The sequence below is a fragment of the Clytia hemisphaerica genome, unplaced genomic scaffold (genome assembly GCF_902728285.1).
Source record: "Clytia hemisphaerica strain Z4C2 unplaced genomic scaffold, Clytia hemisphaerica genome assembly, whole genome shotgun sequence".
Lineage (NCBI taxonomy): Eukaryota > Metazoa > Cnidaria > Hydrozoa > Leptothecata > Clytiidae > Clytia > Clytia hemisphaerica.
The window spans coordinates 653,677-671,709 of record NW_027103319.1 but is presented as its reverse complement, the minus strand read 5'-3'; the positions used below and the strand labels follow the sequence as shown (position 1 = coordinate 671,709).

The 18,033-nt window shown below is 36.0% G+C and overlaps 2 protein-coding genes across 2 annotated transcripts in view; both read left to right on the top strand.

Moving 5' to 3' along the window:
* Positions 1 to 2,361: 2,361 nt before the first annotated feature.
* LOC136814625 (abnormal spindle-like microcephaly-associated protein homolog) overlaps positions 2,362 to 18,033 on the top strand; it is a 37,159-nt gene continuing 21,487 nt past the window's right edge. The window contains exons 1-11 of the mRNA XM_067071091.1: positions 2,362 to 2,977; positions 7,312 to 7,756; positions 8,199 to 8,339; positions 8,660 to 8,743; positions 8,907 to 9,131; positions 9,663 to 9,730; positions 9,938 to 10,210; positions 11,159 to 11,263; positions 16,096 to 16,166; positions 17,277 to 17,352; positions 17,767 to 17,830. Coding sequence (XP_066927192.1) covers positions 2,483 to 2,977; positions 7,312 to 7,756; positions 8,199 to 8,339; positions 8,660 to 8,743; positions 8,907 to 9,131; positions 9,663 to 9,730; positions 9,938 to 10,210; positions 11,159 to 11,263; positions 16,096 to 16,166; positions 17,277 to 17,352; positions 17,767 to 17,830 — 2,047 coding nt within the window. The 5' untranslated portion in view covers positions 2,362 to 2,482. The remainder of the gene's footprint in view (positions 2,978 to 7,311; positions 7,757 to 8,198; positions 8,340 to 8,659; positions 8,744 to 8,906; positions 9,132 to 9,662; positions 9,731 to 9,937; positions 10,211 to 11,158; positions 11,264 to 16,095; positions 16,167 to 17,276; positions 17,353 to 17,766; positions 17,831 to 18,033) is intronic.
* LOC136814337 (adenosine receptor A2b-like) lies at positions 13,650 to 14,621 on the top strand. The gene has a single exon (XM_067070862.1). It carries the CDS (start codon positions 13,710 to 13,712, stop codon positions 14,619 to 14,621), a length of 912 nt encoding a protein of 303 aa, XP_066926963.1. The 5' UTR covers positions 13,650 to 13,709.

The following is an 18,033-nucleotide window of genomic DNA, read 5'->3' as shown; positions in this document are numbered from 1 at the left end:
AGTAGTAAAAAACGACAAAAAAAACGAAAAAACCTGCCTTTTGTCGATCAACCAGCAATAAACTTTGTTTGATATCTTTTGATTAAATGAATATTTTTGAAAAATTTTTTCACAGTGATGATGATCTAAGATTGAAGAGTCACTCCTGTGAAAATAATAATTATACCACATTTCTACAAGAAGTTGATTTTTTTCTTCTTTTATTTTTCATTTTCATTTTCCTTTTTTTTCTCAATTTTTTTACTTGATAATATTCCACTCACGAATATCTTTTTAACGAGCACAAAACCGCAACTTGATTCGAATTCTATCAAAAGTTACAGCCATTTTTTTCTCCAGCTGCAAATTATTTCGAGACAGACTTTAGTAGAATTTGGATGCAGGATTTCTGCAAAAGTAGATTCAAGAAAGGTTGGGCAATACAAGATAGAGTCAAGATCTTTGCGGGGTTCAAAAGAGAAATTGTTCGAAATATATAACATAGTGCTACCCAACAGAAGCCTCTGTAGGCGTGTAAGTTGGTTCCTGAAAATTTTCAAGATTAAAGTTGAAAGATGTTTTTTCCCCCTTCAAAATACGCAACCCTTTGACCTCCCTCCTTTTCCAAAAAGGATAGCCTTTTGTTTGAGCATAGCACCAGCATAGATATAAAGCCCAAAGGGCTAGATGTCGTTGTTTAAGTCATTACCGTGAGGATTGAAATATTGAGCTGTGAAGACAAGGTTTTAAAAATACAAGATCTTGTATTATAATAACATCCATTAAAATGCTCTCAAGGGTCAAAGTAGTGTTTGGCTTAGGTGAGGTTCTGGATCATGTCTGTGGTCGTGTTCAGACATGAAAGTTTAAGTTTAAGGCGTAAGTAGTACTAAGTTAATATGGGAATTAAGAAATGCAACGACTTAATTGCTATTTCATCTTTTAGAGAGGAAAAAGGAATCCCCTTTTGAATGTTTGAGTGAGGCTTCGTTTTTGATAGAGGAGATCGCAAACAGTTTTGTTGCGGGGTATGGGAATCTCCATACTTCGATCCATGATATTCTCATTAAAAGCCCATTAGCTGCCTAAATTGCTAGAGACGCTCCGAGCGTCTCTAAGTCATAAATTTCACGTTCTCCTTTCATAATTCACAAAAGGAGCATGCTTTTCACTTGCGAACTCTGATTTCGTCTATTCAGAAAACTGTGATAGTATCGTAAAAACCTTTTTTTAAAACCAGAGGGTGATTCCTTTTTAAACTTTGGTTTAACTTATGAGGAGTCTGCAGCTAAATACAAAAGGAATATAAAAGAAACATGTAGACTTAATTACTTTAAACCTTGGTCTGAACACGACCTGTGATTTGCTTTTTAAGAAAAATCGTGAGAAATGAAGGGTGGAATGGTTTTGTCAGTAGGGAACTTGCGAAAGCTTGCTAAATGGCTAAATCAACTAGATTTTCCTTGCAACTATGCCGAACTTACTGACATACGGGCCAGATCAGTGAGGGAGATTTTTCAATCCCTTTATGTTATGTTATCAAATGGATCAATCGTACTTAGTGTACCATTCAAAATGACATTCTACTAGTCACTGTGTTGTGGACGATGCTATCGTCCGTTTAGAGGGTCAGCAAAACGTGGGAAATATATATATATATGTGCAGGGCGTCAGGGCGGTTTACGGGAAATTAGTGGCGTTAAAGTTTTGGAACACCTCAGCCCCGAACTAAACTCGTTTTCAAATCTATTCCGCCTCCTGAATTATTCTTTTTTTCAGTGATAATGTGTAGACAGACAAGATCGTCTACTGTGTTGGCCCGGGGGGTACTAGGGCAAGATGGGTTACGGGGATGCTCCGCTGGTGAGGGTACCTTTTTTAACCTCCACGAGTCCCAGGTAGGGTCGCAAAAACACCAAAATAGAAAAATCAGTCCCTCGTAGGGTGCCTATTTTTGGAAAATTTGGGGAAAAAGTAGAAAATTTGAGAAAATTTTGGAATTTCAGTCCCATTCAGGGTCACTTTTTTCGCAAATTTCGAGTCCCACGTAGGGTCCAATTTTCGAACCTCAGCGGAGCACCCCCGTCAGTCGACAAGGGTAGTACCCCACCCCCGGGTGTGTTGGTCAAAGGTCAAAGGCAACCATACCAACACACTGCGCCCATGGCGATTTAGAACGCCATGACTGCGCCCTATAAACACCCGGGTTTCTTAGATTGTTGTACGCCCCTCGGCGGGGCGGGCTGACGTTAGAGGGATCTGATTGGCTCATTTTGAGATTACGTCATTTTTATGTGATTTAATTGGATTAAAGCCACGGCGGTTTGATATTCAAAATTCGAATATTTTTGCATAATGGTAGGTTGAATTACGACGACAGAGAATTTAAAAAGACTGTTATAAATTTTTCGTATGGAAAGATTTGACCTTTAATGGGGAGTTTATAAACTTTTATTACGAAATCTAAACAATCTAATGTGAACCTTTTACTTTTAACATTATCATGGCACTTGACGAATGGAGTTTGGGTTCACTGAATTTCAATATAAAGACTATTGAACGTGATTTTTTAACCAAAGATGATGATGGCGAAAATAATGAGCTAGTTTGTTTGCGTGTTGCAAGGTTTAGCAAAGTTCCAAAGATTGACTTTCGAAAGGTCCGCATTGGTAAGAAGAAGACCATCAAGTTTGAAGTTTTCAACCCAAACAACTTTTCTACATCGATTCAGTTCAAACAATTTTCTAATAATGATTTTTATCTTGAGATTGCAAACTCAAGCCCATCCCGGCAAAATGAGCCAGCGAGTGAAGAGGGAATTCCACTTCTCCTTGAACCTGATCAGCTTAAATATGTATTTGTTACCTGGACTCCCTCAAGCAGTGGGAACATGCGAGAAGTTTTGACAGTACAATGGGATGGAGGATCAAAATTGCAAGTTATTTTTCTTGGAAACTGTCCTGATGAACCACAGAAGAAAACTGCAAAAATCAAAAAGGTATGTAATCTTTTTTCAGTTTTTGCTTCAGTTTGCAGAGTAACGACCCACGGCCTGTTCGGACCATGCTTGGGCCACAAAAAAGTATTATTGAATCAGACCGAACATTTTGTTCGGACCATGTTCGGGCCATGTATTTACAATTGAGGAACATCATAGGAATAGTAGAATTTAATTTTATTCACCTTTCCTGGTTTATCATCATCCATTGTTAAATATTTTCATTAGACAAATTAAAAAGAAGACCATATACAGTGAGGCTGGAACTTCGATTTTTGAGGATTACGATTTTACCAGCTTTTTAGCGATTTTTGCCTCGCTAACCTAAATCTCGCAACCTCTTTACCTTGAAGGAAGATCGAAATTAGAGTTTTTCAGCGTTCCGAAAAAAACGCAAAGCAAAAGATTTTTAATCTTCACAGGATCGATTCTCAACAACAAAATACATCTTTTGGTCTTTGGTTTTGTTTCTGACGTTTTTCCTTCAAAGAATATCGATCACTTTCCTTTTCCCCTCGAGCGCGCGAGAAAAAAATGATTAGCTCGCATTCTCGCGCGGGCGATTAAAGATGAGGCGGCAATCTTGCACTGAGGGTGCTACTTAGTTTCCGCCCTTTTTTGCGCCCACAATAGAATGATCCAAATACGGGGGTATTCCAAATAATAAACGATGTCGTTTTGTAAGTGTTTATTTTCTAAGAGATACAAATAGTATATTGAATATTATTAACTTATTTATTTAAGTATTTTTGAGCCCAAATTTAACTATCTGCTTGAATAAAAAACAAATGATAGCAGCTCCGTTTTTCCTCAAACCCCCGGGAAAAGTTTTTTTGCCGACTTAGCTATTTTACAAATTTCGGAAAAGAACTCCCATAGGAATTCCGATACATAACCCGATTGGTTCATTTCGGAGCGGCTTCAAGAAAGTCATAATGGCAGATGATTTTAAAAGTTTCTGAGGAAATGTGTGGAATTTATCGATGTTGATGGCTTATTGATTCTTTAAAGAAAAAAGATAACAGGTATAGCTTTTTCTAATCCTGGAATATCGAGGTTCCAGCTACACTGATATATGTAAGATTCTTTCATCTACCACTCTGAAAAAAAAAAATTCCTGTAAAGAGCCATGGCAACTGAGTATCAAAAAACCTTGAACAGTGCCAAAGTTTCTGCCAAAAAACCTTGAATAACCACTTAAAAACGACCAAAAAAACCACATGCCATGGGTCGTGCAGAGTATAGCAAGGCTTCACTACTCGAGGAAACGTTCGGAAATACCACCAAGTTTTCGGCAATTGAAGAACGCAGATAAATTTTGGTCTGGGCAAGGTGCACCTATATAGTAGGGTGGACAGGCCAAACTAACCAAACTAATTTTATTTGAAAGTCCTTACCTTTGTGAGAAAAATGAGGTGTCATTTTATTAGAATTGGTTAAGTATATATTCCAAAAATTACGTATTCCATTTTCAAAACACTAAAAAATCTACTTTTCAAAGAATCGCCTCCTTACACCACGCCAGCAAGAAATAATTTTTGGAAGCACCAAAATCGTGCCAAAAATGGCGAATGAAATCTAGTCTTCCGTGTGACTAAAAAAACCGCGATTGAAAAGATGAACCAGCTCAATAGCAACAGCCATTTGTTTCAATTTGGGTCGAGAATTTTCCGGTGCCATGGTCAGCGCTTAAATCGCTTTTTCACCTTGACGTCGAAAAACATGAATATCTTTGGAAAGAAAATAGATACCTGGATGCAGTTTTTTTTACTTGTTACCCTGATAATTCCTGATTGATTTAAAAAAAAGAATGAACAGATTTGGATGATTTAGGTAAGTACTAATGCATTGAAGTTCATTTTTGTAAATTCTTCCCCGTTCCGTGCAAAAAATCCCGAAAATGCGAACCCTACCTATAGGTACCTCGGAAATTTGTCTAAAAAAGGCAAAAAATTGCTAAAATTAGCAATTGTCCTCCTTTAGGGGACACTCACAAATCAATTTCAGGTTCGAAAAATGTCGATTGACGTTTTAAAAGCTGACCCACCCACCCACACCCTAAAACGTCAAACACTTGAAATCCCCAAAAATCAATGAAAAACTGCCTTCATAGCTGTTTCGTCAGTCATCTTGATTTTCACTACGACTCGCATAGTTTATATTTAAAAAAAGAAATAGAGATAATTTCTAAACTTGTTCACAAAATTCCCGTAATTAATTATATTAGTATATAGCGACAGAAAGCACGGCCATCTGCAAAAATTCAAGGGCCGTTCGGGCCATCAAACAAAGAAAAGACATAACATCGGGTCGTTTGTTTTGGTTTTCAAAACAGCCGAAGCGATATGGCAAAATAACATTTGTAATAAAATAACTTCTCTAAATTGATTTTTCTGGTGAAAATTTCTTTGCCATAAAAGAACATCAACAAATTTTACCCCTACCCCCTTACAGTAACGTCCATTTTGATGTTTTCCATGGCAAGTCTGAGTTTGGAAGGCTCCCCCAAATGACACTTCTTGTAAAGTTTCTTAGCATTTTAACCTTAAAACAACCAAAATCAATATAAAAGGGGTTGCACGCTTTTATAAACTCTTCCGTCCCTCCACTCTGTATACGTAGCAAGGACATGCGAGAGGCGAGAGTGACAAAAACAAGCCTTAAATGTCATGTATATATGTGAAGAAATAAGAATTTCTGTCCAACTATATTCACTCAGGAGATTTGGGTGGCAGAGCAGCATATGCATTTCGTCCTTATTGGGACTCGTCAGCACTGCATACTGCACCCTGGCAGGCTAGATCGATTTAGCCAGCATCTCTAAACCACAAAATCACTTGTGGTTCAAACTGAGAGAAATAGTGGACAGAAGGGAAATTCCCTACGGAATTCTTTGTTGACTCCTTTGGAGCCAAGCTTTACCGTCTCAAGAGGGAGGAAAGCCTCAACACTGCATGAGAGGAGATAAAGAATATATATGTGAAGAAATAAGAATTTCTGTCCAACTATATTCACTCAGGAGATTTGGGTGGCAGAGCAGCATATGCATTTCGTCCTTATTGGGACTCGTCAGCACTGCATACTGCACCCTGGCAGGCTAGATCGATTTAGCCAGCATCTCTAAACCACAAAATCACTTGTGGTTCAAACTGAGAGAAATAGTGTATAGCATGAAAATAAAATGTTTTCTCCTGTCAGATCTACAAACGACAAAGAGTGGCCGAATTCTTTTTCCTCTTAGAGAGACGATGTTACAATGAAAGGGTAATTTGTCCTCTCTGGGTCCCTCTGTCTTTATCCTGGCTTGGGACAGGCTGGCTGTCATTCAAGACAGTCAGGCGACATTACCCCAGCGGCCTGTACAAGATGACAACAAACTCCAGGTAGACTGACAGGAGAAGAAAACAAAACATGAATCAACAAAGGTGTAAACACCTTAGACTCCTTTGGAGCCGACTGCACTAGACACCAGGCAGGGGACATCCTCGCACATCCTGATGTACTAGGCAAATATATATAGTATGAAAATAAAATGTTTTCTCCTGTCAGATCTACAAACGACAAAGAGTGGCCGAATTCTTTTTCCTCTTAGAGAGACTATGTATATAGTTGTTTTGGAGACCTATTGAATAACTAATTTATCACGTTTTTATTGGCTGAGAAAAGTAATATATGTGGAGTAATTTGTTATTCAATAGGCTGTCGCGTTCAAAGTGATCCAGAGCCTCCTCGATTTGCAAGCTGTAAACAAAAAATTTAATGACAAACAAACGCCATATTAAAGTAAGATGAAAACACTAAACAGATCTCAGGGGGATCTTGAATTTAATAAAGAGTTGTCGCAATAAACAGACTGTACCCTTATAATCATAAAGGTTGGCGAGTCCAGTCAAAACACAGATTTGATCTGTAGCGTCATGCTTCACATTTACAAAATGGAGAACATTTTGCTATAAACCAAGGAAAATGTGTGAATTTTTTTGCATACTATCATGTGCAAAAATATTGAAAAAAAGGAAGAAAAGAATTGTGCAGACCTTTTGCTATTCACAATGTCATGTTGAATTAATAAAAAACTCAAGCAGTACCAGACCCGGGGGTCCTGGTCGTAGGAAATGACTTCTACCAAAAATAACCACAAAAAAGTATTTTTATGAGTATTTTTTTCCACACAAGTATAACACCAGTGTAGTAGCTGGGGGTCCTGTATATATATTGTATTATTATAGAATTCAAATCCAGGTTTTGATGTTTCTGGATCTGCAAAAGGTAAGTTTAAATTTACTTCTACTTTAATGTTAATTTTAAGTCCAAGAAAATACCTTATCTTTCAGATTACAAAGACTGAAACTCTGAGTCAAAAAATTAACAACAAAGGATCCAATGAAAACCGTAAAGCACTTACAGCAATACAGCCAGTCACACCTGCCAGAAGAACAACTTTTCTTGTCAACAAACACCAAAGTCAACTCGCAGTTAGTGATGAAAACAAAGAAAACTCTTCTATATCACCCATCAGTTTTGAGAAGCCCTCAAACATCCCTAAGAAAGCACAAAACAGTTCAAGAAATAGAAATACATTGAAGATTGCAGCAGATAATGATCCCCGTAGACAGACTTTCAATATTTCAAAGAAAGAAGATGCTTCACGTAATCTCTTTGGAACTTCGTCGAAAAAAATCAACAAGAAACCTTCAGCTAAACCCCCAACTGAACCACCAAACCCAACCCAACCAAAACCCTTCTTAAAAAGAACTTCCATATCTCAAAGTTTGCCAAGTAAGTCAGACCAACCGTTTATTTTCTTATCTATAAAAATTGCCAATCCTAACTCCAACCCCAAATAGTTTCTTGACCTTTTCTAGATACTGGGATGCTAGACAACAATAGCCATTTTGATTGTGGAATCAATCATGAATTCATAAAATATCCAAAGACGAGTTTATTTTTCTATTACAGTTGTCTCTCTGCCCCCCCCCCTTTGCCGAGGGGACCAATGTTTTTATTCGAATTACAGAAAGATTCTAACCATGTTTCAGTTCGAATTACAGAAAGATTCTTAACTATTTTAATTAGAGAGAGTTTACTGCCAGCTGACACACAACATTGTTTCAACGTTCATCTAACGTTATAGAGACGTTGTGAATATCAGATTAACGTTGAAACAACGTTGGTGTCAGCTGGGCTAGGTATTACGATGTAAATTTACATTTTTTTATAGAACCAACGTTGAAGAAAGGTCTTGCTATGAAAAGGTTGAAACTGACAAAAGAAGCCAATCAAACTATGCCGAGACATCCAATGCCTTTCGCTGCTAAGAATATGTTTTACGATGAACGCTGGATCGAAAAACAAGAAAGAGGTTGGTGTCGTAAAAACAGATATTTGAACATTTTAGTCATACCCTTTACTTTATCCCGATTCTTATCATATATTCAAATGCTCTGAAAGTTTTTATTGAATCCTCTGGTCTATTGCGTACCCAGACTGTCTGAAACCTGCTCCCGTAAAGGAGAAAGATTTGTCGGGATTTTTAAACTTAGATTGGAAAAAATTTGCACTCAAAAGCTGGGTTACCCTGACTTAAATTTTAGTTATTGAGACACTTAAAGCCCGACTTTATAATTTCTGATAAGATAATTCGAAAAAAATGATTTTTATTTAAACAATATTTTGTTTCAGGATTTACGAACTGGTTGAATTATTTGTTGACACCATTTGAAGAGAATTGTCCTGCTGATAATTCTCAACCTCAGGATCGAAGAGGTAAAACTTTGAACTAGCAGCTCAATAAATATCTCATAAATTTGGTGTTAAATTAGTCTCCCGTTTTCGCTGCTCCGTATTTGAACGCATAGCTCAAAGCAAAGCAAATCGACTTTTAGTTTTAAGGTTATATGTAAATTTCCTTGGGTTTTATATTTTTTAGAAACTTTCACTATTGATGCTCAAAAGAAACAAGAAATAGCTCCTACACGAGAAGTCCTCTCTTTCCGCGCGTATTCTTTGCGTCGCCGAATGGTCCAATTGAGACGCTCTGCGTGCAGGTGTTATCAATCTGAAGATTTTCGGTTTGTGATTCAAAAGATTGAAAAAGAAGTGGAGTGTGGTTTGATTTCTGTTAGAGGAGAAAAACACATCTTGGCTGACTTAGGTATGTTCAGTTTCTAGTCTTCTAAAATCATTGCCATAACATATTGGCACTTTTGGCTAATTTACCATTTTTCGAAAATTGAAGTTCGAGCGAGAATGTCAATTTCAGGCCTTCAACGTGATTTCATCGATTATTTTGATCTGGGAAGGATTTATTGGTTTTTAGGCTATATTTCAAGCCTTACTGGACCATTTTTTAACTTTTGGATCTTAAGTCTTAAGTCTAGCGTTAAAACTCAGAGTTAAAACTCTACCCTTCCAACCTACTTTAGAGCACTTACAAATCGATTGTGTTTTAAAGACTTTCCGGTGAATTTCCCTTTTGTGCCAAGTATTTTGTCACTAATTGTAGTTTTCTTTGGTTTTAAATTGTAAAGATGTTATGAAAATTTCAAATTTTAGAGGTTTGCTTTCACGTAAATACTACTCTTCCTAGGAAGGATGGGTTTTGGATTTTCACTGGTTTTCCAGTAAATTCTCGCTTTAATTTTACAATTTAAACTAAAATGTTCTTTTCTTTTTTTTTAATAAGGTATCAAGAACCAAATCACAAAATTATTGCTCTCATTCAACTCGCTTTGGTTACGAATCGGCCTGGAAGTATGTTCATTTCTCGTTTGTTTTTGTTAGAATTTCCTTTTAACGATAGAACTTTTAAAGTTAGAAGCTTGTTACTGTTTCTTCTTATTGACCCAAGATTGGGCCTTTCCGTATATCCTTCAGGAACCTTGAAAGCACGAAGTTTTGCAATTTTTTATCTCGTGAAACTTTTTTGCCATTAAAGTGTACTTTTCTCTGAACCAACAGGTGATTTACGGAGAAATGATTCTGCTACATTCCAACAGTGATATTCACAACTTGACCAAATTCATCTCAACAAGACTTTTAGCCAACCCTGACATTGCAGCGGAATACGCCCACCCAACCGTACCAAACTATTTCAAACCAGGCTATGAGGAAGCGTTGTGTAAATTTGCTTTAAAGAAGTTCTTATTGTTGGTTAGCTTTTTGGATCACGCTAAAAGGAAACATTTGATTGATCACGATCCATGTTTATTCAATAAAGGCTCTCAAATTAAGGTATGTTATTGTTAAGTTTGGTACTCACTTGTGCAACAAATCGCGTTTAAGTGCGTTTAAGTGCGTCGCAGTTGGGAGAGCAATCGCCCGGCAAGCGAGAGGTCGTGGGTTCAATCCCCACTCGATTCGTTACCTTTGAGAAAACTGGGAAGTACATTAGTGCAGGATCTGTTGATTCATTACCCATAAGTAATACGCACTTGATTTCACACAGTGGGTCGAACACATTTTTGCTTTCTAGTGAGTACATTTGCTAAACGCACTTAAGCCTAACTGATAAACGCACTTAAAACGCACTAAGTCGCAATTTTTTTCAAAAATCGGGAGATTATTCAGGATTGATTAGATTGCAAACTTAAGAACTGTTGACGCTCTCTATATAAACATTTTACTATTCGATAAGCCAATTATTCGATAATACTGAAAGTCATCGTCAAAACTCTCATAAACGACGCTCTGCTATTCGTTACGCTCGTTTATTCGATAATATTGAAAGTCATCGTCAACAATAAACTCTCCAAATAAACGACGCTCTGCTATTCGATACGTATTCGATGAAAATCCCAAAATCCTTGGAAATCGAATTAGAGCGTCGACTGTATATTTATCTGGTGACTGTCGATGGAACCGGGAGTAAGGGAGTATCCACTTTTCTACTCGCACTGGAACATGGAGATGGAATGCTTCGATGTAGTGCCATACCTTCTCTCAGCTCCTGGTTACATCATTTGTTTGCTGATTTGACGGGGATGTACCCACAACCTTTTGATTACCAAGTGACTGAGCTACCCGGCCAATAGATTGAAGTCGCTGCTTTTGTGTTGATAGCTCTGTAATTAAAAACTTCCCCTGTTATGGATATAAAACGGAATAGCCCAATGATAATGTTTAGTAAAAATATTAACTTGACAATTGAATTCGTTTTTTATTTCTTCATGTTCATTTCAGGCAACTCGAGACATCCTCTTGAATTTCTCGAAAGATTTTTTGAAAGGTGAAGGGGATATCACCAAACATTTGTCCTACATGGGAATCACCATTGGCCATAGTCAAGTAAGCATTCTTTAATATTTATTGAATAATCGTACTGACTGATCATATCTATCGTAAGCCAAGTATAGAAGTAACTTATTACGAATTACAATACAAGACCTCCTGAAAGTTATAAAGTGTGATAATCAGAGTTGGAACTTAAACATTGGCCACTCAGTTATATTTTTGACATACTTGGTAGTTTCTTCCAAGGTTCCAGCTTAGCTTGATTGCATTTTTGGACCTACCTGGAGGTCCTATAAATGTGTTTAATAAATTGTTTAACCTGTGTTCATCCGTCCGTCTGTTACCAACTTTACTCAGGATTGAATCATAGGAATCTTTTGATTTTTGGTACAAAGGTGCAAAACGGTAGTGGCCAAAATGTGACGGAGCCCAATTTGGGCTAAAAAACGGGTTTTTTGGACTTTGTGAAAAATTGGATCATTAATTTTTTCTGATTTTTTGCATGAAAGTAGGCTAACATCATTGGTAAAATATGGCTCAGGCAGATTTTTGTAAAAAAAAGAATTTTTCAACTAAAAAAACGCATCTTTATCTATAAGAATCACTATTAAAAAGCATACATCAATGATCTTAGCCAAATTACTCAATTCTTTGATGAGATAGATGTTTTTTTTTGCTCACGAAGTCTTGAATATGAAAGGAGCATGGAATTTTGGTTTCTAAACGTTTTTTTATAAGAAACAAACGACTTAATTTTAATAGATCGTCAATATTTGTGTTCTGAATGATTGTTTACAGTCATGCTGACGTAGATATCAATTATATGTGTTAAATGCATAACCAGGTAGGTCCATAAAAGTATCAATTGTTTATGACGGTTTGACGTCCGCCATGTTTGTTGTTACCGAAGTACCTTCTTCTTTATTGCAATTTCCCTTTTCTTTCATCTTCTTTTTCAATTGAAGTCGTAATTGGAAGTCAATTTAATCGACGAGAGGTTTGTAATAAAAATCTCGCTAAAATTTCTACGATTAAAGTAAAATTGAGTCTTATTTCAGAATAGCCTCTTCTTAAATTGTCGGGACGAGGTGGATTTTTTGCAAGCTCTCATTTGATTTGGTTGGTCGTTAACCAGTAATAAAACAATTTTGTTACTTTTTCTAAAGAACGCGTCATTTCTATTACTTCAATTGACCAATTATCAAAGTATCTTAAAAAAACTCCATCTCATCTGAAATGTTACCATTTTTTCTTTTCCAATTCAAAATTTAATAGCCAAAAAGTCAAAGAGAATAGGTGATGGGAATAGACGATTTTTTTCATCTGTTAGCATCTGCTACCGCGAGTTTCTCTCTAAAAAACGGCAGTTCTGTGATTTATGGTTGGTGTATAGTTTAGATTTGTTGAAAAATGAATCGGTGCTCTCTCGTACTTTACTTGTAGCCTAGAAATCTAAGCTAGTTTAATTCAGTCACTAGGATAAATCTGATGGTAAGTTGTGACTGAATAACAGTATTCTAAGGCAAACTTGAAATTCGTAAATATAAAAAAATCTTAAAAGCGCCGAAACCTCTATATTGTCATTAGCCTTGCGAATACGGGCTTAGTTAACAAGGCTACTTTACTCATTGATCAGTACTCTTTTCGTTCTAAGAATACACGCCTCTTTATGAGAAAATCCAGAATCTTTTAACCTTTTGTATGTTCTTAACTTTTTGAGTTTTAAGCCTAAAAATGTTCTGAACAGGATCTTATATTCACCATGTTAGTATTTTTTTTTATTTTCATAAGAGATCGAAAACCTTAAAAAAATATTTTCATTTTGTTCGCACGCACGGTCATTTTAAGATCGAGTGCCAATCCCCTCGGGTGATAAGGACTAGTTGACGTGAAATGTTTGCATTTGTTTTCTCATATACACAGGATTTTCTTTTCTTTCCTCCTTGGTAAGCACGGCCCAATTCCTTTTTGGCGTTTAAAGCTGATTCAGGTTCTAAAACGATATTTGCAAATCACTCGTCATTAAAGCTAAGGCTACACTGAATTGATAGTTTTTTCAGGCGGCTGCAATACAATTGTTGCATTGCAGCCGCCTGAAAATTGTTTCTGTCTAGCCATCTAAAAAAAGGAACTAGGAAAAACGTCAAAAAAACATTCGAATTACAAAACATTCGAATTACAAAACATTCGATTCTATCAAAAACATTCGATTTTCGAAGGTCCGACGTTCAAATGACGTAATAAGATGGAATGTCAGATACATCGTCAAAAAAATTGCAGATTCTTCTGCAGCAAAATCAGTTCAAACTGATTTTGTTGCAAACACTTGAAATTTGTTCTGCAATATTTTTATTGCGTTGCAGAGCAATTGCAGAAAAAATTGACGTGCTGCATCTTGCAATTTCTTGCGCGCTTGCAACGCAACGCTACTTGCATTGCAGTCGCCTGAAAAAACTATCAGTGTAGCCTTAGCTTAATCATTCTTAATAGACTAAAAAAAATGTCATGCGACGCAATCTTAACCACGTCCAACTATGGTTTTAATCTGGCAGCTACCATCCTACTTGGTCTGTCAGGAATTATTGCAACCTTGGGAAACACTTTCTCCTTGATGGTTCTTTGGCAGCCGTCCCAACGATCAAAATCAAACAAAATTCTAACATCGTTAGTAATTAGTGATTGTTTGGTTGGTTTGTTATCAAATCCCATGGCCATAGTGATGATGTGGACTGGTCTGGAAATTACACCTTCAATTTGTAGATTAAACACTATAGCACTTTTCTTTGTTGTTTGGTTTAGTTCTACATCAGGTTTTACAATACTTTTTATTACTTATGATCGTTATACAAACATTACAAAACCGTTCAAATACCATGACATTATCACCAATCTTAAAATCAATCTAATTCTTGTGACGATTTGGATTGGTAACTCAGTAACGGCACTTTTAATTGCATTCAACAAAAGATTTTCCCTGTATTTTCTTAACATTGGTTTTGTCATCGCATCTGCTATCTTAATTGTGGGATATTATCAGATCTGGAAAGCCGTCAAGCAACGACAAACAAACATCTTATCGCGTAGTAGGAACGACCAAGAACATCTACGGACCCATATCCGACTCTCTAAGAAAATCTTATTACTTATGATCGCGTATTTTGGTGCTGCCCTCCCAGTAGTTGTTTATACAATTGTTGTGTTGTTTTTTGATTATCTTACACGCCCTTATCAACCGTACTTGTACGTCGTTGGGATTTCCTTTTTTCTTTTTAACTCTTGTGTTGACCCTTGCATTTACATTTGGAAAGATCTTGAATTCAAACGAGCGTATAAAAGATTTCTTCGTAGGAACACAATCTTTGCTTGGCTTTTCAACGGTGATACGGTCAATCCAATAGCAGTAATTTCTTGATAAATCAACTTTACTCAAATGATTTTACATGGTTCAAACTGCATTCTTCCCTACAGTATTCACATTATTTATTTAATTCGAGGAAAAAAGCAAGTTTCTCCCATTTTTGGGAATTCTTGTTAGATCATCCACCGCCTATTGCTCAGTAGACGATGGAAACTCTTGTAATAACGATTCTTACTGAGCTAACCTTTAAAGGAATTTACACTAAAACTCGGTATGTATATAAAATCATATGGCTAGTGGCTGTAAACTGTAAACAGTGTAAACATTGTAATTCAAAGCGTACTATTTCCACACTTTTGAAACTAAAGAAAATAGTTCAGGAACTGCAATTAAGGTCGAAATATATTGACATTTTAGTGTATTTTAACGTTTTTTCAAATTTAAAGTTCGGGCGAGAATTGCTTTTTCAGTTTAGATAGAGGTTTCCGTCCTAGACTAAGAATATCTTTTCCTAACTAAGATCTCCATAAGCACATTTATTCTGCCTACATTAGTTTTTTGCGATATTTTGCACATGGATACACATTAGTACTGCCGAAAAGCAGTCGAAAACCGTTTACCGAAAAAAAATTTTTACCGGTCTATAGAACCAGAAATGTGCCGGAAATCGTCGGCAATCGTCGTTTTTTCATATTTCCATCTCATTTTTTGAACTTATTTAATCGTTCTTTACAGAAAAAGGTTCGTTATGATGATGCCCAAAACTTAGCATTGTTTGATATCCAAAAAGAATCATCCTTTGAATCCGGAACTGAACACGCCGAAAACCGGCGTGAACAGCTTGAAAATCGCCTGAACAGCTGAAAACCGGCCTAAAACAGGTTTCCCTCGTTTTTTAAGTTATACTCGACAGATTTTCATGTTTTTTTGCACAATGATGTAAAATAGCAATGCTCAAAATGTGACGGGGATGTGACTTTTTCGAAAAAGAAATTTTTCTGGCCGGTAGAACCGAAAATGTCCCAAAAAAGCGGTTTTTTGAGATTTTCTCGAGATTTTATCATTAATTTTTGTGATTTTTTGTTCATAGATGCACATTAGTACTGCCAAAAAGGTGCCGAAAACCGTTTACCGAAAATAATTTTTTTTTCGGTCTATAGAACCGGAAATCGTCGTTTTTCAACTTAATTTTTAACAGGATTTCGGGATTTTGCTAAAGATTTAAGCATGTAGTTTATTTATGAATTATAACCCTAATTAACATAAAAATGAAATCAATTTTGTTCTTACTTCAGTTTTAATTTATTTCTGAAGGATTGTTTACAGTGTCAGTATTTTTTTGCTTTTAATTTAAACACTGTTTGTCTCTTTCAAGATTTAATCACTTTATGCTCTGTGGATTTATACTTTTCATGTTTTAAAGAATTTATTGCCGCCTTAAATTTTCATTCTTTCATTATGATGTTCATACTTAGATGTATTACCAGGTAGGTTCATAAAAGTATCGCTTGTTTTTCATATATTCTAGACTGTTCTTGATGAGTATGATTTTGGTATCAAGAATATTTCGGTCGATCTAAGAGATGGTGTAAGGCTTGTGTAAGTATTGTATTTTGACGATTTGTTCACACGCTTTTTTCATGAAATTGAGGCTCAATTTTAACCAAAAGCTAAGCACAAACATGGTGACCCTTTAAATCCTTAAAATTCTTGAAACGCCTTTGAATTTTTCCTGCCCTTGAAAGATTTCCTTGAAACCCTTGAAGAAAATATGATGATTTTCTGAAGACCCTTGAGCTATGAAATTTACACCATTGAAACCCTTGAAATTTTTGCCAAAATGACCCTTGAAACCCTGAAAATTGATGCAAAATGACTCTTGAAACCCTTGAAAATTGATGCAAAATGACACTTGAAACCCTGAAAATTGATGCAAAATGACCCTTAAAACCCTGAAAATAGACGATATCGGATTTAGATAAATGATGATAATAGATCAATTATGATAGATTATAATTCCTTTGAGAGTCCCTAGAAACCAGAATGCATTGCATATATCTAAATCTGATATCGTCTATTGATGCAAAATGACCCTTGAAACCCTGAAAATTGATGCAAAATGACACTTGAAACCCTGAAAATTGATGCAAAATGACCCTTGAAACCCTGAAAATTGATGCAAAATGACACTTGAAACCCTGAAAATTGATGCAAAATGACACTTGAAACCCTGAAAATTGATGCAAAATGACACACTTGAAACCCTGAAAATTGATGCAAAATGACACTTGAAACCCTTGAAATGGCTCCTAAAAATAAAGGTGGCCACCATGAATGACAAACTATGAAAACGACTTAAGATGATGTAAGCCTGAAAATCAAGAACAATGAGGGTTGTAGGAAGCATTTGATATTGTGAAAGGGCCTGATGTTTAGTCACACCACCGTGAGGGGCTTAAAGTTTTAGGTTCAAGATGATGCACTCAAAATGAAAGTTTGCTAGGAGGTTACTGGTAACCACGGCAGTGAAATTAGTATGGCTGATACATCAGAAATTCGTTTTACCAACCAGGTTGCTGCATTTCTTTCGCGTGGACCATAGTCTCTCTGCTTTGCTTTCTTGGGTATGGGTGCTTCAGTGTATATGACAACAAGATCTATATATAGATTTTATTTTATTTTCTGATGATGATTTTCATTTATTTCAAGGCGAGTTGTTGAGTTGTTAACAAAACGATGGGTGTTGTCGTCCAAATTACGTTTGCCGGCTGTCAGTCGACTACAGGTTTGTCGTGTATTCGTCATCTTGATTTTATCTTTGAGTTTTATCTCTGAAGCTCAAAAGTGAGAAATCTACCATTATGGATAATTGAATAAGAAGTTGGAAACTAGAAGCGGAGAAAAAAACTATAAGAAAGTTAGTCCACATTTTTGATAAGATATACTTCTTGACTCGTACCAGTCTTTTAATTTTAAGTCCGTCGGATCATTTCCCATTTATTTTCGTACTTTTATACGAGTTGATACTACTCGATTATCACTTTTAGAGCTAAATTCGTTCAAATTGGTTCAAGCAGTGTCTAACAAACAACGACAGCTCAAAATATACGATTTTATAAGACTTTAATAAGAACTTGATTCTTTACACAAAGCTTGTGGCATGATGTCTAACGAACTATCTTTTTTCTTGTTATTTTAGAAAGTACATAACGTAAATGTGGCTTTGGAATGTTTGAAAACGTGTGGCTTGAAATTTGTTCAAGGTAAATTACTCGTACAATTTTATTTACAATATTTATTTTTTGGCTTATCAATCAAAAATTCTTTCATATAAAAATCTAATTAGGATACTAAAAACTTCTTGTGCGTTTATACAAGAAACAGTTTGTCGAAAGAGGCTTTTGATATCTCGTGGGAATGCATGGGAATAATATTTGGTGTAGCCAGACATAAACTATCAATCTAG